Source organism: Physella acuta, unplaced genomic scaffold (assembly GCF_028476545.2).
Source record: "Physella acuta isolate Inbredline_101_S28 unplaced genomic scaffold, ASM2847654v3 ptg001384l, whole genome shotgun sequence".
Taxonomy (NCBI): Eukaryota; Metazoa; Mollusca; class Gastropoda; family Physidae; genus Physella; species Physella acuta.
The window spans coordinates 116,176-143,485 of NW_026732899.1; the positions used below are offsets into that span (position 1 = coordinate 116,176).

Sequence of the window (27,310 nt, forward strand, 5' to 3'; positions counted from 1 at the left end):
CAAAAGCTATAAAATTGAACTGGTGAAGACACCAAACGAAAAAAGGCGGAGGTGGATGTGAATTCTAGAACTGCTTTGTGTCTGAGGAATATGATGTAGACACATTTGATATGTGAAATAGGGATAACTGTCAATCTTATACGAATGTGACGACATTGACAGTGAGTGGAACAATAAATTTTTTTTTACGGTGTTGCGCTTGACATTGAAGGAGTGCACCTGCCAAGCGTTGTTTGTGGTTGAAAACACACAAAAAAAAGGCGGGGGTGGATGTAACTAGGGTAGTTACCATACTATTGTAAGAACGTATTACAGTCTGATGCAACAGGTGTTGGACTGATAAGCCACAGCGTATTTTGGGAAGCAATACGACAAAGCCGCTGCGCAGTCACAGTCTGACGTAATAGTGCAGGTGGTCTAATAATCGGACTGTACGACAGAGCTGCGCAATTAATATTCTGATGCAACGATTAGAATAGATTACGAATACGATTACGAATACAAGGGATATATAGGAAGGCGAGAGTTGAGAAGTGGAAGCCGAACTGTAGAGACGTGTTGGAGGAGTATCAAGTTGGTTACTGAACGGGGTAGACGTATTGTGTTATGTGAGGATAGGAATTATGGACACGTGCATTCTGTTATGTGAGGACTAGTGAGGACAGTGGGGGTCAGTTGGTTCATTGTATTCTTGTGGAACATTGGTGCATTGTTATGTGGAGCCTTTCTATTGATTCATGTAATAAAGAGATCAATGTAAACCTGCATTTCCGAGTATCTATGTTGTGGTCGATGTTGTGTGCTGGTCAAAGGTAGCACGAGTAAATACACTCGGTAACATTTGGCGCTGTCAGCAGTGAAATCGGTAACATTTGGCACTACAAGCAAATAGAGTCGGTAACATTTGGAAATAATAAGTTATAAAATAGTTATTGATCAAAATGCTACACTACACGTTGAGATATTAGTGACAAAACAAAGAAATAACTAAATAGCTAATAATCCGGCACATTTAAATAAACAAAGACTACCAATATCCTAATATTTTATAAAATAGTTATTATGTTGTTGTTTTTTTAAAAGTAATTTGAATTAGTATGACCGATAAAATTGTATATATTTCATAGCGTATGTCTTGATAAATATTTTGCGGAGAGAGAGAGAGAGAAGTGCGCACATAGGCTTTTATATATTAGGATGTCACTAAACTTGTTCCCACTATTTTTTTACTTTTTTCTAGCTACAAAAACGCTCTGAACAAATGAAAAAAAGTCTTGAACAGCAGCAGAAAGAACTTGATGATAAATGGAAAGAATTTGAGAAGGAGAAAGCATCATGGGAGGAGCAATGGGGGGAGAGGCGACGCTCTCTAGAGAACCAAAAAGAGTGAGTAAATTGTTGTCTATCTGTCAGACCTGGTGTTCACCCAGAGAAATAAATTTTAAAAAAAATTGTAGTGGAGATACTATTCAGGTTCTTGTCATAGAAATTGTTATTACGGTGTTGATTATTTGACCTGACACTTAACATATGAACCATGAACAGGGATGTGACTTTTCAAAAAAAAATTGAAAATCTACTTTTTTCTGTTTTTGAGTTAACTTTATTTTCTCTTAACATATTCTGCTATTTTTATTTTAGCTTTTTGCTGCTTTTTATGACATTTTAAAAATTCAGGAAAAAACCAGTGACCTCTACGGAAACAGCCAACATGGGCATTACATGCTTTCCTATTTAAATAGAGTATTATGCTTAGTCTAACAATTCCAGATCTATTGTTCATTTTTTTTTGTCACTCCATTCAAACGGACAATCAAATACATGCATTTCTTTTCAATTAGACAATTACGTTAGTTCTGAAGGTACTCGAGACTTTTCGGGTTTAGCAACCATCGACCACGCCAACGCCTTTGCGGTATTTTAACTCACCCTCTGTTTTTAAAAACTACCCACTCTACAGTCTCTCTGCCTTCAGTTATGTGATCTCACCATGACCCCACGTACGTGTTTGTTTTTTTAGGTTTGGAGGATATATAAAAGGGATGTCACAGTCAGTCTCAAATAGCAATGTTCATGTTATGACATGTCTCATTTGTGTGAGAAAAAATATGATAACAAGTTTTACAATGGTTATTTTAGTTTTGCATGTCTTAATTCTAAAACACTTTTTAAGATAAGTATTAGACCCTTTCTAATTTCAGCTAATCCATGACATGAACTAGAACTATTAGTCTAGATCTTGGCTCTTTACTATTGAAGACTTACTTTTTTTATCATGTTTACCTTAAGGATATTAGACATAATTTAAAATTGAAAACAAGAGTACAAATAGATCATTACAATTTAAATTAGCTTAATGTTATAATAAATTGTCAATCAAATTGTAAACTTTTAAAAGTCGTTCACACTGGTAACATTAAATTGCAGTTGACTGGACTGTTATTTTATTTAAAATATTAGCTATATAAAATATTAAATTAATTAGTACAACAATAAAGGTGTGAGACTTCTTTAACCAAGGTAAAAACAAATATAAGTCCCATTCCAAACTAATGTCCTATTTTTCAAGGTCTTGTCACATCCCTGCATAACATGTGACCCATATGACCCCTGACACTTAACCTGTGACCCATATGACCCCTGACACTTAACCTGTGACCCATATGACCCCTGACACTTAACATGTGACCCATATGACCTCTGACACTTAACCTGTGACCCATATTACCCCTGAATGTTAACCAATTTGGATGTTGTGCCAGCTCCCCTACATCCAGGGCCAAGAAGTGGATGTCACTCAAGGTATTATTAGTTCTATGTTGATACACCTGTGCTTGTTCACACATCCATAAGTAAACAGTAACACATCTGTTTATTGACAGTCACATATCTGTTAATTGACAGTCACATATCCATTTCTCAACATTTGGCTCTAGATAATAACATGGGTGTATCAGCTTTTGTATTTTATTTTTTTAACTATTTTAATGCTGTGTTTGTAAGGGGCTCTGTACAGTCCCATCCATGGGTTCGTTAGGGGCTCTATACAGTCCCCTGGGTTAGGGGCTCTGTACAGTCCCCTGGGTTGGTTAAGGGCTCTATACAGTCCCCTGGGTTGGTTAGGGGCTCTATACAGTCCCCTGGGTTAGTTAGGGGCTCCATACAGTCCCCTGGGTTAGGGGCTCTATACAGTCCCCTGGGTTAGGGGCTCTATACAGTCCCCTGGGTTAGGGGCTCCATACAGTCCCCTGGGTTGGTTAGGGGCTTTATACAGTCCCCTGGGTTAGGGGCTCTATACAGTCCCCTGGGTTAGGGGCTCTATACAGTCCCCTGGGTTAGGGGCTCTATATAGTCCCCTGGGTTGGTTAGGGGCTCCATACAGTCCCCTGGGTTAGGGGCTCTATACAGTCCCCTGGGTTAGGGGCTCTATACAGTCCCCTGGGTTAGGGGCTCCATACAGTCCCCTGGGTTGGTTAGGGGCTCTATACAGTCCCCTGGGTTGGTTAGGGGCTCTATACAGTCCCCTGGGTTAGTTAGGGGCTCCATACAGTCCCCTGGGTTAGGGGCTCTATACAGTCCCCTGGGTTAGGGGCTCCATACAGTCCCCTGGGTTGGTTAGGGGCTTTATACAGTCCCCTTGGTTAGGGGCTCTATACAGTCCCCTGGGTTAGGGGCTCTATACAGTCCCCTGGGTTAGGGGCTCTATATAGTCCCCTGGGTTGGTTAGGGGCTCCATACAGTCCCCTGGGTTAGGGGCTCTATACAGTCCCCTGGGTTAGGGGCTCTATACAGTCCCCTGGGTTAGGGGCTCCATACAGTCCCCTGGGTTGGTTAGGGGCTCTATACAGTCCCCTGGGTTGGTTAGGGGCTCTATACAGTCCCCTGGGTTAGTTAGGGGCTCCATACAGTCCCCTGGGTTGGTTAGGGGCTCTATACAGTCCCCTGGGTTGGTTAGGGGCTCTATACAGTCCCCTGGGTTAGGGGCTCTATACAGTCCCCTGGGTTAGGGGCTCTATACAGTCCCCTGGGTTAGGGGCTCTATACAGTCCCCTGGGTTAGTTAGGGGCTCTATACAGTCCCCTGGGTTAGGGGCTCTATACAGTCCCCTGGGTTGGTTAGGGGCTCTATACAGTCCCCTGGGTTGGTTAGGGGCTCTATACAGTCCCCTGGGTTGGTTAGGGGCTCTATACAGTCCCCTGGGTTAGGGGCTCTATACAGTCCCCTGGGTTAGGGGCTCTATACAGTCCCCTGGGTTAGGGGCTCCATACAGTCCCCTGGGTTAGGGGCTCTATACAGTCCCCTGGGTTAGGGGCTCCATACAGTCCCCTGGGTTGGTTAGGGGCTCTATACAGTCCCCTGGGTTAGGGGCTCCATACAGTCCCCTGGGTTGGTTAGGGGCTCTATACAGTCCCCTGGGTTAGGGGCTCCATACAGTCCCCTGGGTTGGTTAGGGGCTCTATACAGTCCCCTGGGTTAGGGGCTCTATACAGTCCCCTGGGTTAGGGGCTCTATACAGTCCCCTGGGTTAGGGGCTCTATACAGTCCCCTGGGTTAGGGGCTCCATACAGTCCCCTGGGTTAGTTAGGGGCTCTATACAGTCCCCTGGGTTAGGGGCTCTATACAGTCCCCTGGGTTAGGGGCTCTATACAGTCCCCTGGGTTGGTTAGGGGCTCTATACAGTCCCCTGGGTTGGTTAGGGGCTATATACAGTCCCCTGGGTTAGTTAGGGGCTCTATACAGTCCCCTGGGTTAGGGGCTCTATACAGTCCCCTGGGTTAGTTAGGGGCTATATACAGTCCCCTGGGTTGGTTAGGGGCTCTATACAGTCCCCTGGGTTGGTTAGGGGCTCTATACAGTCCCCTGGGTTAGGGGCTCTATACAGTCCCCTGGGTTAGGGGCTCTATACAGTCCCCTGGGTTAGGGGCTCTATACAGTCCCCTGGGTTAGGGGCTCTATACAGTCCCCTGGGTTGGTTAGGGGCTCTATACAGTCCCCTGGGTTAGGGGCTCCATACAGTCCCCTGGGTTGGTTAGGGGCTCTATACAGTCCCCTGGGTTGGTTAGGGACTCTATACAGTCCCCTGGGTTAGGGGCTCTATACAGTCCCCTGGGTTAGGGGCTCTATACAGTCCCATCCATGGGTTGGTTAGGTGCTCTTTACAGTCCCCTGGGTTAGGGGCTCTATACAGTCCCCTGGGTTAGGGGCTCTATACAGTCCCCTGGGTTGGTTAGGGGCTCTATACAGTCCCCTGGGTTAGGGGCTCTATACAGTCCCCTGGGTTAGGGGCTCTATACAGTCCCCTGGGTTAGGGGCTCTATACAGTCCCCTGGGTTAGTTAGGGGCTCTATACAGTCCCCTGGGTTGGTTAGGGGCTCTCAATTCTCTGAAAAATTCTTTAGTAGGCATTTGAGGTTCCATTTGAATTTGTTCAGTTTTATTTTTGTACTAATAATTGGTTTTTGTTAATAATTTTAAATAACTTTTATTTTTTCGGGTTATTTTATTTTTAAATTCTACTTTTAAAATTTTTTAAATTCTAACTTTTAAAAATATGATGAAGATAGATCCAGTTATAGCTTATATTCAAAGAGGTTATCTATGAAATGTATTCAACCATCTATATACTATTCACTTAAAATCACAATAAGATGAATAAAATATTCTTGTTATAGAAAAGTTTGTGGCAGTTGTTTTTACCCAGGACAAATAAAGGGATCATGTGATCAGCACTATGCCCAGCCACCTGTGTGATCAGCACTATGCCCAGCCACCTTTACTTTTCACAGTACCCATCAGAGCTGGGTTGACACAAGACATCTTACACACACACGCAATTCATTTATTTCAACACTTTTGTGTTAGCAATATGAGGGTTTACTGTTAGCAGCTCCAATGTAATAACAAATATAGAAGTGCTGTGTGTACTTTTTAAAATTCTGCTTTAGCTATTTTATTTTTTTTTAAACAGTAAAAAGGCCAAGAAAGGTTTGTTCTAGAGATGAGCCCTCCTCTTGCATCTTTGAAGAGACAAATTTGTTCTGCAATAGATTCATCAACAGTTATCTGCACATGGCAAGAGATTGAACAAAAATGATGTGCACTTAAATGCTGTCCACAAGTATTGAGTGCCTCAGTTGTTGTATTGTAATCCCATGTTGTACTGTACTCCTAAAAGACTTGGTCCATCAGGACTAGACCAACTCATGTGTTCATGTCTGCTCAGCATCTAATTAGCTGATCAGTCTAAACATTTTTTTTCTGCTTGTGCTGTTTGCATGTTTTCATATCTGACGTTTTGCCTACTTGCGTTAGCCCAGTCATATTGATGTTTGATTACCACTGGCTAACCAGTTAATGTCAACAATTTGATGTTTTTTGCATGTCATGTAAGAATATTTATAAGTTGCTTCTTCTTTGCTAGAATCTCCTCAGTGGAGACCCAAAGTTATGCCTGTGGCATTTTTTTTTTACCTTTTTGATCTAACATGTAGAAAATAATGTGCACCTAACCCAAATGTTGCTTAAGGCAGCTGACATTTGATTTGTCACTTAATAAAAGAATCATGCAATATGTTCTTTTTTGTTTGATTTGTGTTTTTTTATATTACAATTTTAAAATCAGCTGAAGCTTTAAAACATACTTGGATTCTAAATAAAAAAATTTAAATGAGAGATTTGGGAAAATTTAATATTGGTGAAAATAAATGTTTCCAATTACAAGCTGCTATGGATCAGCAATTTTCTGAGTCATCGAATCATGTTACGGGAAATTTTTAAATGTTGTTAAATAAAATCAGCTCTCATAGCCATAGATTTTTTTTTCCTAATAAAACATCTAGTTGAGTAGTCACTAATCAGTGTTTAAAATATGATAAAGGAAAAAATGCTGAACGCTATATTTTTGTTATTTCTTCATTACATGTATAAACTTTATGTAATTTATTATAAACTATTTTTTTTTGTTTCTAGTAGATGCATGTTTGACCTCTAACATATTATCAAAATATTTTTCAAGGCTGATGAAGTCTATTGGAATTTTATTTTGTCAGCTCTAACAAATTAAACTGCAAGTCTTACACCTTATTCACTGGTCAAAACAAGTTTTCAAGGCGCAAATACTTAAGTTAGTCATTTATCAAATGTAAGAAAAAATCTGCTTCATGTATTTTTATATTTTTAAACCTTTTAATAGTTTGAAAAATTTGAAGAATAAAATTGTGAGAAAGGATCTTTGCACATGATGTATTCCTTGTCATTAGTTGAGGTCTGAACATCTGATCACATTCAAACATCAATTTCACTTTGTGTTCTTATGTTAACCTTTTTTTTTAAACTTTGTAACAACTGCGTTTTTTAACTTCTATTACACAGCTTTTGATCAGCGCTCATTTTAATTGAAAATAAAATTTGTTTTCAAATGGTAAAACTACATCAGGTATTTTTTAAATTTTATTTCAACTTTAAAAAGTGTTTTTATATAGTTTTCAAATCAAAAAAGTATATCACAAGTTTTTAAGTGCTTTTTATATTAGTAATATATAAAGCTCAAATGGACTCTGTGTGTGACAGCGGATCCGTGGAACACGTGCATCAAGTAAAAAACTCGACTTGATTGCTTTAACAACAGTAATATTGCTGATAAGGATGATACTGTTGTTTTGGGTTCGTTCATCCAAGAATACGAGAAACAGTGCTTTGTAACTTCAAACTTTATTTACATGGATCCATAAGAATAATTTTTCTACTGTGGAATATTATTATTACATTATAGTCTAGAACAAACTGACGTGGTGACATCTTACTACACAGTCACAGGCAAGCACCCTTGTTCATCTTGTGCTCCACCTTTTATACGTTACATTCTCTCCCCTTACGTCAATGAGCGATCTCACAAAAGCATGGGAAAATACATGACGAGTCGCTCAGACAGTCCTTCCGTTAGCCAGGTACTCTACATTCATGCAACTTCATGTAAAACACAATATAATAAACATACCCAATAATTCTGTGACAATGGCCTTAGTGTAGTCTTACTGGGAACTGCACAAACTTGTTGGAAATTAAGAGTTCTTGAGATGCATGACTATTGCAGATACAATATCCTAACAATGCAATAATCAGGTTTTATTTAACTGAGCTCTCAATAAGAAAAATTTGTAGTAATAGAATAAAGTGGAAGTGATCTCTGTTATGTAGTCATCTGTGTGCTTTGTTTTGATGGTGGTGATGACTGCAGTGAGGGTTGAGGTAACAGTTTAAGCCCTGATTTAATGCCAACACACGTACAATTTTAAGACTTTTAATAAACGAAATAAACTAGCACAGAGTTCTGCCACGGAGCACAAGACACACACTTCCACACGATAACAAGTCTAGCATTCAACTTACTTAATTCATTCACGCGGCCCCAACTTCACCCTAAGGTAACCCAACCCCTGCCTAACCCCAGCAGTCCTGCGAGGGGCGGGGTGCCTGACCTGCATGCATTAACTCAAACTTTGTTACGACTGGGACAACTACAGGCTATTCTGACTTGTATCTAGTAAGGGGACGTTCAATCAAATACACTAAGGGCTATTCCTATTACAGTTATTATGATCTATCTAATCTACAGTTAAACAATATAATAGTGTGGACATAAATACTATTAAGATTTAAACGATATTCTATCCGTTTTCTATCCTATGTTAATCCCAGTTATAACAATCTCCCCTAAACTTTCTGATACTCTAATTCTTGTAGAACAGTACAATTTAGCTAAAGATATATAGAAAGAAGTTTGTGATAAAAAGTACTCATTTTTCGAGAAAACCCATCAGGGCAAAAAGTCTTTAAAAATAGCATTTGATGATCTTAAACAAGGACAATGTGCCAGAAACCTAACTAAACTTAGGGTCATGGGTCAGGGCTTCACTTTAAAACAAATAATTAATATTCAGGCCTATAAAAACAAATAGTATTTATGCATCATTAGCTTAAAGTTAATCAGAGAAACTAGAATCTAGATAACACAATAACTGAGTTTTTTACTGAACTATTTCAGCCCTTAAATATTTCACATTAATCTTAACATTGGAATAGTTAAAATTAGGATATAATTTAATTAAAACAATTATTTACTATATTATTATGGAGAGTATGCTAAATAATACACAATATGGAACCTAAGTAGGTATTGTCAATTTTTTTGTTTGAATGTTCCCACCAAGAAAGTGGACAGAGGAAAATCTTAAAGCATTCGAATGGCACTAAATTATTGCTATTTTTTTTTTGGTTTAATAATTTAATTTATTACTCATATGAGGTTCACACAAGAAAGTTTGTTTCCAAATAAAAAATACAAATGGGGTGCACCAATGCAATGCATACACAAGGACATGCTACTAGTATTGCTACCTCTACCTGCATAGAAAAATATACAAATCAACATTAATGCATACACACAAGGAATGTGCTACCTCGCACAGCTCAGTTGCTCTGCTACTATGGTATAAAATTAAAACACCCCTTCCTGTTAACAAAAAATGACATGAAAGTTGAAAAAAACAAGTGTGTACAGTTCTTTAGAAATGTAATGTTTTAAAAGGTTTTTTTATTATTCTTTTAAGTGCACACATGTCTCACTCTCTGTCAGCAACATTTTTTCCAAGGCTAAGAGATCAATATCTTCAGCAATGTAATTATGGAGAACTAAATGACACAGACTTTTGTTGGTTGTATTAAAAACTAAATTTTATTTAAATTTAAAGAAGGAATATAAAAATAAAGGCATATTCGAATGTAGAAACATTTTTATTACACAATGTATACAATTTTCTCGCCCAAAACTAATAATTACTTTAAAAACAACATAAATAAGAATACCATTAAACAGCGATGTTTTTAAATGAATCATTAAAGTCTCTTAATCAATAAGTGCATTTTATATAGTGTTGTGTTGACTAATAATGTATATAATTTGGTTTTAATCTTTCTAATAGGTATCGGTAGCATATGTTATTTTAAATGTGTCAGATTTTTAGCTACTTAGTTATTTCTTTGCTTTGTCACTATCATCATTCAACGTGTAGTAAAGCACATTGTGTTTTGACCAATAACTATTCTATAAATTATTTTCTTAAAGAAGTATAACAGTAACAATATATAGGCCTATAATTCACACTTAACGGTTACCGATGGCTAGTTTTTTAATAGAATAGAATTTTAAAAACACAAGGTGCACAAAATTAACACAAACAATGTGTATAATAGAGTGGAAACAATTGAATATTTAATAGGGTCACATTTTGCATCACAATGCATGTCATAAAGTCTTGACATATGTGAGAAGTTTAAAAGAAATCAGTAATGTAGAAAGTAGGAGAAAAATTTTTACAAGTTTCTGCCCATGATGGATGAAAGACAGAGGAATCAAACAAAATAAAAGCTTGTAATTATCAAATTAGATCTGAGTAAAATAAGCCATCCAGTTATCAGAAATTGCTCAAAAGGAGCTAATACTTGTGTGAAATTTAGTCCACCTTGCTGAAATGGCACCTAAGTTATCGGTAAATACAAATAATTATAATTATTTATTATATCTACAAATCTTTAAATAATTACTCTAGCTTGTTATTCAGACTGTTTGTTATTACTTTCAGTATGCTGTTAATTAACCCTCCCCTTCTCATATCAATGTTGTCTTCTGCTGCCACTTTTAAAAAAGGCTGAGAAAATTCAGAAATTTTATACTTAAAGTTAAAGAATCAATTTAATTGTTAAAATATGTGCAAATGAAGAGAAACTTAAAATCTATTTGTTTTTGTTGTTTTGTTTTTTTTGCTTTAAGGCTACAATATTATTTAATTATATCATTTGATTGGTTAAATAGATCTAGAATAGGGGTTTACAAGTTTTTGGTGTTGTAGTATAACTTTTAAAAAAAAAAACATGTTTTGCTTCATGACCTAGTTCATAAACTACATTTATTTTATTTTAATAACACTCCACTGATTTTTTAAATATTTAAATAAAACTTTTCAGCCTTTCCCCACTGCGGCCCTTTATTGTGCAGACAAATTAGAAACAGATTCTTAAACAGACTGGACCATTAACTATAATTAACATTAGCAAATAATGCTGGTATAAATATTTTATAAATACACTATCTACACTGTAAGGTAAATTATAGGCAGGACACACAAATATGCACAGTTAAAGTGGCGTACGGTGATGGTACAAAACAGTCGCATTTTGATTTATATGGGCTACAGTGGTGGTCCAACACTCAAGAATAGCTTAATTATTTCCCCTTTTGTTGTTGGATTTTGTGATATTTAAATTAATTCTTAATAAATACTAATTAGAATTAAAATAAGATATTCTTGGGTTGAAGTATGAAGTTAGAAATGGGACAAAACTTTAATCAAAAGAAGTGACCATAAACCACACCAAAACAGTGACCAAATAAAAGCTTGGAATAAAACATGACTGGAATACATCAAGTCACCCTTAAAAATATTTCTTATGTAACTTTAAAATGCATTTGCCATTAAAAAATAATTTAAATCCAAAAATGTATCTGATGGTAAAAAAGCAAATATTGTTCATCTGTGAAGATAAAGTAAAATTCATCAGTAAATTTAAGGAGAATACGTCCAAAAACTACTTTCTTTTGTCTTGTATCATAAAACTATTGCGATGAGCAGTACTGGTGCTTGTTAAATGGGTTGGTAAAGGGAATTTGAGTACTCCTGCTCGTGCCAGTTGGCATAAACCATCCAGTACAGATTTGCCTTTAATTTCCACAGTAGATTTGCACACACTTTCACTGGCTGGTTTACCATAAAATTTCAGGTCAAACTGAGAATAAAAAAACAATTATAAAAAAACAGTAATAATCGAACAATTTACACACCCTACTGTAAACAGGGCACAGCACAACTTACACATCCTACTGTATAAATGGAACATTTTATAACATTCATACAAATTTCATAACATAATCCATTGCCCAAACCTTGTATTCCAATTTTTCTAATATTGGCTGTGGGTCCTCTCCAAATGTTTGATTGAGTTTTTCAATCCTGCGACGTTTTTCTTCACTGTTTCCATTTATAATCATCTCTGTATCTTCAAAATTTTCATTATCAAAACCTACAAATTTTAATACATGCAGTTAGGACTTGGTAAATATACATTTCTCAAGGGGGCCAAAAATCACAACAAAGGAATGTACTGCTACAAACAGGGTTCCCACAGAGCCAGGAAACCAGGGAAAAAAATGGGAATTTTATGTCAGGAAAATTTCATAATAGCCGTGAATATTTTTCACCCTTGAAATACCATGAGATTAGGACTAAGCTTGAGCCTAGCCTGATGTAGTCTCGCCAGTTTTCGTGGTTTAGAGTGAAGGCGCACAAAACTAGTCTCGTGGTATAGACCCCTTGCAAACTGACCTAATTCACGTGATACCTATGTCCGCCGCAATGGTGGTGAACATCGCCAGTAAACAATCAGCTGTTGTACAGTGCTGGGCGTGTCTCAAAATGTGGTTATCATATATTAAGAGCCTCGCTCGGACAGGAATGATACGTAAAAAAACTATTAGGAATTGAAGATCCTTATATTCGTGTTGACATATAATGCAGTAATATAATATAGATTATTTACATCAAGTTAGTAGCAATAGATCTACACAACAGTAACAAATGTGAGACCACTTAACCCCTACAAAAACCCCAATAAAACAGCTAATCTACTTCTGAGGTAACAACCACTGCTATTCTTAGATCTTAGCCAATTTGGGTAGCAAACTATAATCATCGACCATTTGCGATCAGTGCTACAATTTTCAATTTTTTTTTCAGGGGTGCCATGGGGTGCCATGTTTCCGGATTATCTTTGTCCGGGTTAGCAAAATTTTAAGTTTTAAAATGGCCGGGTTTGAATTTATAAAACAAAACAAGACTCTTGACGTATGGTTCTAGAAATCGTTTTTATTATTAAGACTCTGGAGCATTTTTACCATTGATCTGTTTTCCGCCAATCGCACAATGCTAGCTTAGGGTTACTAAACATTGGTGTGATGTCTTTTTTTCTTTGGTTTTTTTTTTTCAGGATTGGTATAAGATTTAGTTTAGGCTACACGTGATTTTTTTTAAGGCTTATTTGAACTTGCCGTGAACTCGCAGTGTAGCCTAGAGGTGGACCTAAATAAATATTAAATTACAGTGTAGCCTAGAGGTGGACCTAAATAAATATTAAATTACTAGGATCGCGTTTGAATAGTCTTATTTCATATTATCACCTGTTTTAAGGATAACCGTTTTGGCAGATGTCTTATTTCATATTATCACCTGTTTTAAGGATAACCGTTTTGGCAGACTATTTCAGGCTATTTCATGGACCTAAATAAATATTAAATTACTAGGATCGCGTTTGAATAGTCTTATTTCATATTATCACCTGTTTTAAGGATAACCGTTTTGGCAGATGTCTTATTTCATATTATCACCTGTTTTAAGGATAACCGTTTTGGCAGACTATTTCAGGCTATTTCATGGTTAGCCAGTGATACTGAATTTCGGAAAAACACAGAATAAAAAAAAGAAATTTGCGAAAGCCAGCTTTTCTTACGTTCACGAAAATAAATAAACAAATAAAAGGCTAGTGATGTCATCAACAATCTCAAATGCGTAGGGGTCAACTACAATTATTTCATGTGGGATGAGAGATAAAAATTGTAACAACTGGAGGAAATGGGGCTTGCTTGAACTCACTGTGAACCCAAGTAGGCCCACATGTTGATTCAGATAAAGTGACATCATCAACTATCTAAAATAGCAGTTATTCATGTTATGATGTATGTTATAGCAGAGGCGCTTTTCCCTGGGGCAGACTATCCCATTTCTGGATATAGTAATTCCTGTCTGTGGCAGACTATCCCATTTCTGGATATAGTAATTCCTGTCTGGGGCAGACTATCCCATTTCTGGATATAGTAATTCCTGTCTGGGGCAGACTATCCCATTTCTGGATATAGTAATTCCTGTCTGGGGCAGACTATCCCATTTCTGGATATAGTCATTCCTGTCTGTGGCAGACTATCCCATTTCTGGATATAGTCATTCCTGTCTGTGGCAGACTATCCCATTTCTGGATATAGTCATTCCTGTCTGTGGCAGACTATCCCATTTCTGGATATAGTAATTCCTGTCTGTGTAAAAGCGCCTCCCCCTCCCCCAGTTAGAAAGGTTTGTGGCACTTTTAAATTAATCTTTCTGGCCCTTTTGGCACCCGCTGGGGTTAGGTTTTTTTTTAATTTCTGACGCGACATCAACTTTCAGGGTTTAAAAAATTCAGTTTTGGGATTGAATTTTAGGATATGATTCACTTTTTAAAAATGAGTCGCACCCCTAAAAAACATCTGCTTTTGTGTGGTTTAATTTAATTTGGCAAGTTCAATGGTTATGCGCGTTGAAATTTATATGAAAAATAGCAGGGAAATTTTTTTAATAGCAGGGAGTTTTCTGGTTAAAATATGGTCAATGCTACTTGACCACTACAAGAAGAATAAAACTATTACCCTTTCTTTTTTTTCCTTGTTTGTTGATGAGTGGATTCTCTTTGTCCTCTTGCTCTCTGTATGACTGGCACTAAAACATTTCAAGAACAAAAAAGTTCAGATACACAGGCTACTTATCTGATACATATAGTCATCTTAGTCATCTAATACTTAGAGTCATCTGATGCCTAGAGTCATCTAATACTTAGAGTCATCTAATACTTAGAGTCATCTAATACTTAGAGTCATCTGATACTTAGAGTCATCTAATACTTAGAGTCATCTAATACTTAGAGTCATCTAATACTTAGAGTCATCTAATACCAGTCATCTAATACTTAGAGTCATCTGATACATAGAGTCATCTGATACATAGAGTCATCTAATACTTAGAGTCATCTAATACTTAGAGTCATCTAATACTTAGAGTCATCTAATACTTAGAGTCATCTAATACTTAGAGTCATCTAATACCAGTCATCTAATACTTAGAGTCATCTAATACTTAGAGTCATCTAATACTTAGAGTCATCTGATGCCTAGAGTCATCTAATACTTAGAGTCATCTAATACTTAGAGTCATCTAATACTTAGAGTCATCTAATGCTTAGAGTCATCTAATACTTAGAGTCATCTAATACTTAGAGTCATCTAATACTTAGAGTCATCTGATACCAGTCATCTAATACTTAGAGTCATCTAATACTAAGAGTCATCTGATACTTAGAGTCATCTAATACTTAGAGTCATCTAATACTTAGAGTCATCTAATACTTAGAGTCATCTAATACTTAGAGTCATCTAATACTTAGAGTCATCTAATACTTAGAGTCATCTGATGCCTAGAGTCATCTAATACTTAGAGTCATCTAATACTTAGAGTCATCTAATACTTAGAGTCATCTGATACTTAGAGTCATCTAATACTTAGAGTCATCTAATACTTAGAGTCATCTAATACTTAGAGTCATCTAATACCAGTCATCTAATACTTAGAGTCATCTGATACATAGAGTCATCTGATACATAGAGTCATCTAATACTTAGTCATCTAATACTTAGAGTCATCTAATACTTAGAGTCATCTAATACTTAGAGTCATCTAATACTTAGAGTCATCTAATACTTAGAGTCATCTAATACCAGTCATCTAATACTTAGAGTCATCTAATACTTAGAGTCATCTAATACTTAGAGTCATCTGATGCCTAGAGTCATCTAATACTTAGAGTCATCTAATACTTAGAGTCATCTAATACTTAGAGTCATCTAATGCTTAGAGTCATCTAATACTTAGAGTCATCTAATACTTAGAGTCATCTAATACTTAGAGTCATCTGATACCAGTCATCTAATACTTAGAGTCATCTAATACTAAGAGTCATCTGATACTTAGAGTCATCTAATACTTAGAGTCATCTAATACTTAGAGTCATCTAATACTTAGAGTCATCTAATACTTAGAGTCATCTAATACTTAGAGTCATCTAATACTTAGAGTCATCTAATACTTAGAGTCATCTAATACTTAGAGTCATCTGATACCAGTCATCTAATACTTAGAGTCATCTAATACTTAGAGTCATCTAATACTTAGAGTCATCTAATACTTAGAGTCATCTAATACTTAGAGTCATCTAATACTTAGAGTCATCTAATACTTAGAGTCATCTAATACTTAGAGTCATCTAATACTTAGAGTCATCTAATACTTAGAGTCATCTAATACTTAGAGTCATCTGATACCAGTCATCTAATACTTAGAGTCATCTAATACTTAGAGTCATCTAATACTTAGAGTCATCTGATACTTAGAGTCATCTAATACTTAGAGTCATCTAATACTTAGAGTCATCTAATACTTAGAGTCATCTAATACTTAGAGTCATCTAATACTTAGAGTCATCTGATACATAGAGTCATCTAATACTTAGAGTCATCTGATACTTAGAGTCATCTAATACTTAGAGTCATCTGATACTTAGAGTCATCTGATACATAGAGTCATCTCATACTTAGAGTCATCTAATACTTAGAGTCATCTAATACTTAGAGTCATCTAATACTTAGAGTCATCTGATACATAGAGTCATCTAATACTTAGAGTCATCTAATACTTAGAGTCATCTAATACTTAGAGTCATCTAATACTTAGAGTCATCTAATGCTTAGAGTCATCTAATACTTAGAGTCATCTAAGACTAATACTTAGAGTCATCTAATACTTAGAGTCATCTAATACTTAGAGTCATCTAATACTTAGAGTCATCTAAGACTAATACTTAGAGTCATCTAATACTTAGAGTCATCTAATACTTAGAGTCATCTAATACTTAGAGTCATCTAATACCAGTCATCTGATACCTAGAAACAAACCTGCACCTCACTACTAAGATCTAAGAAATATACTAAACATGTTACGGGTATATGGAACATCTTCTGTGTCCCAGGGCACAAAACCACACCCCTTTTTATGTTCTGGGTCAAGTTTTCGTTTTTGCTGGCTGAGCGAAAACATAGGACATGTTCTGAATTTTTAGTTGAGTGCGCATGCATCGCAAAAGTAGTAAGCGCATCCTAGGTCTCGGCTGATTGCAAAATTAAATATACTGATCTTGAGTTTTTGAGCACACGATTTCATAATTTATAACTTCTCTAGTCCCTACTAAAAATTACATTTTATTTTTATAATTACTTATTATTTTTTTAATTAAATCCCAAACACATTTTAATGAAATAATGTAATGTCTAAGGCATTACAATTTTGCCTTAAAACCAGATTAGGTATTAATTAGGAAAATAATAATTAATTAAAAAATATAATTTAACCAAATTTATTTCCAATTTTTCCTTGACCAATATTTTGTTTTAAGTGTATCAACATATTTTCATTTTCTGTCTGAGATGAATAAATCTATAGGCCCACCATATGTGCTCATGGGATCACACATAATCAACTGACTTTAAAAACAGGCAGATAAAAAAGTCATAGGCTAATTTATATAGGTTTAAAATGAGAAATAATTAACATAAAGAAACGTAGTCGGAGGGGGGAATGAGTGTCATAGGCCCTACTCTAAAAACGAGATCTACTTTTATTCTTAATTTTTAAAAAGCCCTAGTATTTAAAAGGTTTCAAATAGTAGATTGTAATAAACCAGGAGTGATCTCCCCTAAACTTTCTCGAATATTCTTATGTGAAACAACAGGGGATGGTAACTCGGGATATAGACATGATTTTTAATCAATTTTAAATACTTAGACTTTTTAAAATAGAATAAAATCACGAAGAAAAAAGAATTGCACACCAAGTGAACGCCAAATAAAATTTGCATAATAGTACAGACTATTATTAGTACTTTATAAATTCACATGCGTTTTTTTGAGATATCGGAAATAGCGAAAATTACTACTTCCAATCAACGGAAATTACTTAAAATTTGATAGAAGACAGAGAATTAGATCTGTTACTTACATGTGAAATTTCACTTATCTATCTGAAATAGTACTCAAGTTATAGGCTTTTGAAAAATTGAAAGTAGAAAAAGTTCCACTTCTGGTTATCTGAGATAGCTCAAAAGTTGATCCAGATCTACGATTTTGATATAATACTTTTAATATAATTTCATCAGCCTAGCTGTAACGGTACTCAAGTTATCGTATTTACAGATACACACACAGACACACACACATATTCACACACACAGACATACGGACAAGATTGCAAAACTATGTTTTTCCAAATCAGAGAGCTGTAAAACGTCGAGATTTGCAAAAAACTTATCATCCACTTAATGCAGTAAGCGGGGCTGAAATAGCCATACCAATAAAGATGTCTTACCGTAGTGTTTTTTAAAACAATATCAGCAAGGGAGGCAACATGTCGTCCACTTAGTTGTATGTCAATCAAACTGTCCGCGTTCAATGTTGAAGTTACAGCCTGGGGAGAAAAGCTTTCACTTAAAAAACCAGTACATGTCTTCCTTCATTCTATTACAGCTATAACAGTCTCAGTACATGTCTTCCTTCATTCTAAAAACCAGTACATGTCTTCCTTCATTCTAAAAACCAGTACATGTCTTCCTTCATTCTAAAAACCAGTACATGTGTTCCTTCATTCTAAAAACCAGTACATGTCTTCCTTCATTCTAAAAACCAGTACATGTCTTCCTTCATTCTAAAAACCAGTACATGTCTTCCTTCATTCTAAAAACCAGTACATGTCTTCCTTCATTCTAAAAACCAGTACATGTCTTCCTTCATTCTAAAAACCAGTACATGTCTTCCTTCATTCAAAAAACCATTACATGTCTTCCTTCATTCTAAAAACCAGTACATGTCTTCCTTCATTCTAAAAACCAGTACATGTCTTCCTTCATTCTAAAAACCAGTACATGTCTTCCTTCATTCTAAAAACCAGTACATGTCTTCCTTCATTCTATTACAGCTATGATACTTGAATATTACAAAAATAAAACAGTCTCAGTACATGTCTTCCTTCATTCTATTACAGCTATGATAGTCTCAGTACATGTCTTCCTTCATTCTATTACAGCAGGGGTCTCCAAACTTTTCAGACCGAGGGCCGCATTAACTATCAAATTTCAGATCGGGGGCCAGTTTCTTCCAGCCATTACTTTGAGTTCTCTGGGCACAGTTCCTCAGCCATCACCAACAAACGATTTTTCCTTAGACAAAAAGATCCTCGCGGGCCGGATGAGAGGACTTAGCGGGCCGCATCCGGCCCGCGGGCCGTAGTTTGGAGATCCCTGTATTACAGCTATGATAGTCTCAGTACATGTCTTCCTTCATTCTATTACAGCTATGATACTTGAATATTACAAAAATAAAACAGTCTCAGTACATGTCTTCCTTCATTCTATTACAGCTATGATACTTGAATATTACAAAAATAAAACAGTCTCAGTACATGTCTTCCTTCATTCTATTACAGCTATGATAGTTGAATATTACAAAAATAAAACAGTCTCAGTACATGTCTTCCTTCATTCTATTACAGCTATGATACTTGAATATTACAAAAATAAAACAGTCTCAGTACATGTCTTCCTTCATTCTATTACAGCTATGATAGTTGAATATTACAAAAATAAAACAGTCTCAGTACAGGTCTTCCTTCATTCTATTACAGCTATGATAGTTCAATATTACAAAAATAAAACAGTCTCAGTTTTTTCACCGGAAATCCAATTACAAGTATGTGCTGTTGAGATTACAACAAAAAATTAAAAAACCGAAATCTGGTACAGTCATTTTTGGCAGCCATCATTACCATGACGACGGTAAAAAAAAATAGGTCAGGCGACAGCCTATCATAAGTGGTAAATTATTTGTTTTCTCAAAATCATCAAGAATTTTGATAATTTTATAGCATATTCTCATAAAACAGCAGTTTTAGCCACTATGTGTTTTCTAAAAAACAAGTGGTATTTGTCACCATTTCTCCATTGCGAAGTTGCTATTAATAGCACACAGATCTGCCATTACTGAGTAGTTCAAAGATTGATAAAATTTTGTCAGATGGGTCTAGTTTGTTTTCATTTTGTATTGTAATCATTAATATTGACTTCAAATTGGAATGGCTAATTTAAATTACATGATTAGAAATGGGTTTGAAGATATAACCACTAGTTATACGAGTAAAAAGCTTGTAAAAAGCTGACCCACCTCAGTGATCAAGTGAAGATTACGAAGCCCACATTTGTTTATTATGACATATGGAGAACCTGGGAAGGTCACGGCAAACAGAGAATTGTGAGGGTTGTAAGCTTTAGCTTCTTTTCTCCCATGTGCTGATGCAGAACTCACATGGATTCTAAGCCAAACTCCACCAGCAAATAATCCAACATTGCCAAACTTCAAGAAAACAATATATATATGCTAAGTAAAACAATTGAGAAACTACATTTTTAAAACCCTAACTAACACAATACCTTACAAAGGAGCCCAAAAGTTATAGGGTTAGGGTAAGTTTCTGGAACCAGGGTGATATACTTAATGCTAACCTAATTTTCTAAGCCAAACCTTAACCTAAACAATATAAGTTATCTATAGGGGGAAATTAGAAATTTTAAGACGAAAACAGTTACTAGAATCTAAATGGATGGTTTTTAAACATTTTGCTCTAATAAAAAAAATAGTGGAAACTTTTCTCTAAAGGCTAAAAAAAAAGTTCTTTAAAAATTTGGAAATGTTACATTTGTGTATATCTATATCTATATATACTACTAAAACTCAACTTTGTTTACATGTTTGAATATTTATTTGTTTGTCTGATTTCGTACTGTAAGGAAACTGCTCTACGTGGGGGGCTGTAAAATAGTACGTAGGTAGAGAACAATTTTTCATTGCAGATAGACCGTTAATCACACATTTATTTAAAGACGTTAATTAATTTATTGATTTATTCATAGGTAGATTAACCACTTTAAAATTAAAGTTTTAGAACAATGGCATAACTTTGACTGAATAGTGACGTTTGATAACTCATTTTTTGTTTGTTATTGGGGAGAATCTGCATTATGTGTAGAGCTGTAAAATAGGATTTTGGGTGGTAAATATTGTTCTTTCTTAACCACACTGTTAATTACAAACTAATTTAAAGCTGCTAATTAATTTATTGATATATTCATAGGTAGATTAACCACATTAATTATAAAAGTTTACAACAATAACTTTAGTAATAGTAAAATATTCATTTCTTTATTTATTTATTTTTTACAACAATGTTTCAATTATTTTTTCTTAAGGCCTATATGTGAATGATAAGGTTGACTATCAGGACCTCGCAAGGCACAGGGCAGGTGAAGTAGAGTTCACCTGTTTCTATGTTCTCAGCATATGAAGGGATAGTGTGGTCAGAGCCATGCTCGGCCGGAATCTTTTTTTTTTTAAATACAAACATGCCTGAGACATGGTGGGGCACTGGGCAGGTGAAATAGAGTTTAGTAGAGTTTTTAAAATATAAAAAACGTCTTTTTGAATGTGGGGTCTGGTTATTTTGGGATGATAAGTGCTGGCAGACGTGATGTTATTTATGGATGACCCCCCCCCCCCCCCCCCGAAACCCACAGTTATCTAACTAGATAACGGGTAGTCTAGTAAACAACTAGATTACCCATCAGGCATTAACTTACCAAGCGTGTACTTTCAGACGTGAGGTAACTAAATGTAAACTATGTCTGATCTATATTTCTTGTATCTTAGTTTTTGAGGTGTGGGTTTGTCTACAAAGGGTATACTGCATGAAATCCTTGAGTGTACACTTATCACCCTGCGTAATAGTGAGCTAGAACACACCTCGACAATTGCCCAGGTGTTAGGGGTGTCAATGTTCCATCTCGGGAGTTAGCTGTTACACTAGCACAGGATTCCGTTTCTTTAACGTAGAGCCCACCATGTCTCTAGCAATTGAGGTGCTCTTTAGAAAATGTTCGCACCATAATGATGATTCTGGTGTAGTTGGACCTTAGGTCAAATTGTACCCATGACCACAGCCTGCCAACAGTGTGCCACATCCTGCCACCAGTGTGCCACACCCTGCCATCAGTGTGCCACACCCTGCCACCAAGGGAACAACCCTGCCACCAAGGGACCACACCCTGCCACCAAAAGACCACATCCTGCCACCAGTGTGCCACACCCTGCCACCAAGGGACCACAACCTGCCACCGCGGGACCACACCCTGCCTCCGGGGGACCACACCCTGCCACCAAAGGACCACATTCTGCCACCAGTGTGCCACAGCCTGCCACCAAGGGACCACACCCTGCCACCGCGGGACCACACCCTGCCTCCGGGGGACCACACCCTGCCACCAAAGGACCACATCCTGCCACCAAGGGACCACACCCTGCCACCAAGGGACCACACCCTGCCACCAAAGGACCACATCCTGCCACCAGTGTGCCACAGCCTGCCACCAGGGGACCACACCCTGCCACCAAGGGACCACAACTTGCCACCAAGGGACCACACCCTGCCACCAAGGGACCACACCCTGCCACCAGTGTGCCACAGCCTGCCACCAAGGGACCACACCCTGCCACCGGGGGACCACACCCTGCCACCGGGGGACCACACGCTGCCACCAAGGGACCACACCCTGCCACCAAGGGACCACACCCTGCCACCAGTGTGCCACAGCCTGCCACCAGTGTGCCACACCCTGCCACCAAGGGACCACACCCTGCCACCAAGGGACCACACCCTGCCACCGGGGGACCACACCCTGCCACCAAGGGACCACATGCTGCCACCAAGGGACCACACGCTGCCACCAAGGGACCACACCCTGCCACCAAGGGACCACACCCTGCCACCAGTGTGCCACAGCCTGCCAACAGTGTGCCACACCCTGCCACCAAGGGACCACACGCTGCCACCAAGGGACCACACCCTGCCACCGGGGGACCACACCCTGCCACCAAGGGACCACACCCTGCCACCAAGGGACCACACCCTGCCACCAAGGGACCACACGCTGCCACCAAGGGACCACACGCTGCCACCTAGGGACCACACCCTGCCACCAAGGGACCACACCCTGCCACCAAGGGACCACACCCTGCCACCAAGGGACCACACCCTGCCACCAAGGGACCACACCCTGCCACCAAGGGACCACACCCTGCCACCAAGGGACCACACCCTGCCACCAGTGGGCCACAGCCTGCCACCAGGGGACCAGAACCTGCCACCAAGGGACCACACGCTGCCACCAAGGGACCACACCCTGCCACCAAGGGACCACACCCTGCCACCAGTGTGCCACAGCCTGCCACCAGGGGACCAGAACCTGCCACCAAGGGACCACACGCTGCCACCAAGGGACCACACCCTGCCACCAAGGGACCACACCCTGCCTCCGGGGCACCAAACTTTAAAGCTGGGGTACTACACCCAGATATTTACATTTTTTACAGCAGAAACTTTCCCAGGAGTCCCCTATAACTTCCCAAACTTTAAAGCTGGGGTACTACACCCAGATATTTACATTTTTTAAAGCAGAAACTTTCCCAGGAGTCCCCTATAACTTCCCAAACTTTAAAGCTGGGGTACTACACCCAGATATTTACATTTTTTAAAGCAGAAACTTTCCCAGGAGTCCCCTATAACTTCCCAAACTTTAAAGCTGGGGTACTAGACCCAGATATTTACATTTTTTACAGCAGAAACTTTCCCAGGAGTCCCCTATAACTTCCCAAACTTTAAAGCTGGGGTACTACACCCAGATATTTACATTTTTTACAGCAGAAACTTTCCCAGGAGTCCCCTATAACTTCCCAAACTTTAAAGCTGGGGTACTACACCCAGATATTTACATTTTTTAAAGCAGAAACTTTCCCAGGAGTCCCCTATAACTTCCCAAACTTTAAAGCTGGGGTACTACACCCAGATATTTACATTTTTTAAAGCAGAAACTTTCCCAGGAGTCCCCTATAACTTCCCAAACTTTAAAGCTGGGGTACTACACCCAGATATTTACATTTTTTAAAGCAGAAACTTTCCCAGGAGTCCCCTATAACTTCCCAAACTTTAAAGCTGGGGTACTAGACCCAGATATTTACATTTTTTACAGCAGAAACTTTCCCAGGAGTCCCCTATAACTTCCCAAACTTTAAAGCTGGGGTACTACACCCAGATATTTACATGTTTTACAGCAGAAACTTTCCCAGGAGTCCCCTATAACTTCCCAAACTTTAAAGCTGGGGTACTAGACCCAGATATTTACATTTTTTACAGCAGAAACTTTCCCAGGAGTCCCCTATAACTTCCCAAACTTTAAAGCTGGGGTACTAGACCCAGATATTTACATTTTTTACAGCAGAAACTTTCCCAGGAGTCCCCTATAACTTCCCAAAGTTTCATGGCAATCAAATGAATGGTGTAGTATTGCATAAAAGACCCAAGTACCAACACATACATACTTTATATACCAATACATATAATAAACCTGATTAACTTACAACCCAACCGTCTTTCCATTTCAGCTGAAGGTTGCGTACAAGTTTGGAACGTAATGTTCTAGGGTCAATACTGAGTTGCAGATCATTCCCTGACAAATAAAATCTGAGTAAAGTAAGGTAGCACTAGCAAGCATCCATTTTTTTAATAAGTATATACATAAAACTGATATAAAAATGGGCACTCTATTTTAACAGTGTGCAAGTAGAAGATTAGGATTCTTTCTATCCAAGATAATTCATTAGATTAAGATTACTGTTAACCTTAATTAATAATTCATTAAATTAAGAGTATAACTTAAGAGTTTAATCAATAGGATTAAAGATGTATAGTAATTTCTTTAGGTGAAAAATCTAGCTCTCCGATGTCCAATTGTATTGTGCCATGGATGTCAATTATTCATCACTGTGTGAAATATTTATACCTGTGAGATTATAGATCAGACTGAATGAAATATTTCTACCTGTGAGCTTATAGATCAGACTGAATGAAATATTTATACCTGTGAGCTTATAGATCAGACTGAATGAAATATTTATACCTGTGAGATTATAGATCAGACTGAATGAAATATTTATACCTGTGAGATTATAGATCAGACTGAATGAAATATTTATATCTGTGAGATTATAGATCAGACTGAATGAAATATTTATACCTGTGAGATTATAGATCAGACTGAATGAAATATTTATACCTGTGAGATTATAGATCAGACTGAATGAAATATTTATACCTGTGAGATTATAGATCAGACTGAATGAAATATTTATACCTGTGAGATTATAGATCAGACTGAATGAAATATTTATACCTGTGAGCTTATAGATCAGACTGAATGAAATATTTATACCTGTGAGATTATAGATCAGACTGAATAAAATATTTCTAACTGTTAGCTAAAAGAACAGACTGAATGAAATATTTCTACCTGTGAGTTTATAGAACAGACTGAATAAAATATATTTCTACCTGTGAGCTTGTAGACTTTCCAGAGCTTGGTTGTTGAGTGCAGCTGGATATCTGCAAAGAGCCAAACCAGTCATTAACAAGTTCCATGTTCAGATTTAATTATACACAAAACAAAAATACATCAGCCAAATTTGTTTTCAAACAAACGAGCCGACCTGCGGCATATCATATGCCGCTATTTAGTTGTTTTATTTTCTACTTTTCAGTAATTCATAATTTGTGAATTCGACAGTACCAATGCTGCCAATGAAATATTTGCTTTAAAACACTATCAGTAGGTCGTTAAGAACTATAATACCCCCACCCTCCTTTCCCCCAACCCCTACCCCCACCCACCTTTCCCCCAACCCCTACCCTACACCCCCCCCCCTGTGAAAGCAGCCTCCTCTTAGTTACCTCCCCTAAGTTTTAAATCGTTTCAAACTAAATTATCTGCCCCTAAAACCCGGCTCTACGAATGTAAACATTTAGCGTGAACCACAGCTCACCAGACCATGTAGGGGTGGAGTGGTAGGGAGCGCGCTTACCAGGGGCAGAACTACAGTGCCCGCCAGACCCCGCAATGCGGGGGGGGCCCAGACCGTTTGGGGGCCCAAAAATCCTGGCTAAATTATTAAAAAATAAATAAAAAATGTAAATTTTTTTTTAAAAATTAGCTGGAGGTCAAGTTTTCTTTCTTCTACAGTTACAAACAAACACGATAGTCGGCAAACGTCTTTGAGAAAAATGCACAGACTATACAGCTCGAGAGACCGCCAGACATATAGACAACTTCAAAGACGTAGCCTACCGTTCTTTTTTGTGGCGTCGATTAGGAGAGCAAAAAAGCATTGTTATATTGTTTACATTATTAAATACATATCTATGATTGTGTGTTTAAACTACTGGCCTGAATTCTACAAAAAATATAATTATTTATTTCGATCTCATACATTTTTAATTGCGTTCATTTTTACTTTAACAACTGTATCAATAAATTTGTAAAAGTTTAAGTTATCTCCCTTCAGCGAAGCATCTAAAATTTGACTGTGCCGACACGCTTTGAAATCGGGCTGGGGGGGGGGGATGTTGCGGCAACTATCCTGGTCTTCTAGACGACCGGAAAAAGTCGGCACTATTGATGTAGTTGTTCATCGGCGCTTTCTTGTCCCCTTCCCTTGAACCTTCCCAACTCTCGCCCCTCCCGCCCCCCCCCCCTCATCCCTACCCCTCACCTCTACCCCTCACCACACCCTTACTCTTACAATAAGATGTAATGCATAGATTAACGAACCGTTTATGAACTACTGAACTGTAAACTGACCACTTCTGCACATTTTGTCAAAGATACTAGTCAGTAGTTGTTCATTTACCCGATGAAGTATTTTGGTGACGAATCTAATTCACACAAGGAAGGCAAGACTCGTCTTTATATTATTAATCGTTTTATAATTAGTACACGTATTAATTTAACATTAGTTATTAACACTAAATACATTAAAGTTAAAAAAAAATTAGGATTCAATGATCTAGCTTTTAAGCCTAAAAATAGCCAACAGATCTATACAAGGGCGGAACTACTAGGCCGTTTAGGGGCCCACAGCTGACCATAATTAAATTTTTTTTTTTATTTTGAATTTAATTGACTCGTTTCCCCCCTTTGATAGCGAAATAGAGGACACGTAACTGTTTGACTGATCATCCAAAGTGTACTGTGGCGGATGGGGTAGGGGATGGGGACCAAACAAAAAATTATTTATAGTTGTATTTTTTAACCATCGTCAACGCCGAGTTCTATTTCCCTACAATCAAACACGCTTTCGCCG

At 37.6% G+C, this 27,310-nt stretch overlaps 2 protein-coding genes across 12 annotated transcripts in view; one reads left to right on the forward strand and one right to left on the reverse strand.

Moving 5' to 3' along the window:
* The window catches only part of LOC131927224 (septin-7), a 61,040-nt gene extending 53,611 nt beyond the window's left edge, over nt 1-7,429 (forward strand). For 10 of the 11 annotated variants that reach the window (XM_059282979.1, XM_059282980.1, XM_059282969.1 and 7 more), the window contains 3 exons: nt 1,241-1,386; nt 2,763-2,802; nt 5,969-7,429. In XM_059282979.1, coding sequence (XP_059138962.1) covers nt 1,241-1,386; nt 2,763-2,802; nt 5,969-5,971 — 189 coding nt within the window. In that variant the 3' untranslated portion in view covers nt 5,972-7,429. The remainder of the gene's footprint in view (nt 1-1,240; nt 1,387-2,762; nt 2,803-5,968) is intronic. The other variant, XM_059282973.1, reaches the window with a different exon arrangement.
* A 2,350-nt stretch (nt 7,430-9,779) lies between these two features.
* The window catches only part of LOC131927226 (centromere protein N), a 31,306-nt gene continuing 13,775 nt past the window's right edge, over nt 9,780-27,310 (reverse strand). The window contains exons 3-9 of the mRNA XM_059282981.1: nt 25,506-25,556; nt 24,536-24,624; nt 20,234-20,422; nt 18,387-18,485; nt 14,567-14,636; nt 11,999-12,135; nt 9,780-11,841 (exon numbers count right to left, since the gene is read on the reverse strand). Of these exons, the coding sequence (XP_059138964.1) occupies nt 11,644-11,841; nt 11,999-12,135; nt 14,567-14,636; nt 18,387-18,485; nt 20,234-20,422; nt 24,536-24,624; nt 25,506-25,556 (833 nt within the window). The 3' untranslated portion in view covers nt 9,780-11,643. The remainder of the gene's footprint in view (nt 11,842-11,998; nt 12,136-14,566; nt 14,637-18,386; nt 18,486-20,233; nt 20,423-24,535; nt 24,625-25,505; nt 25,557-27,310) is intronic.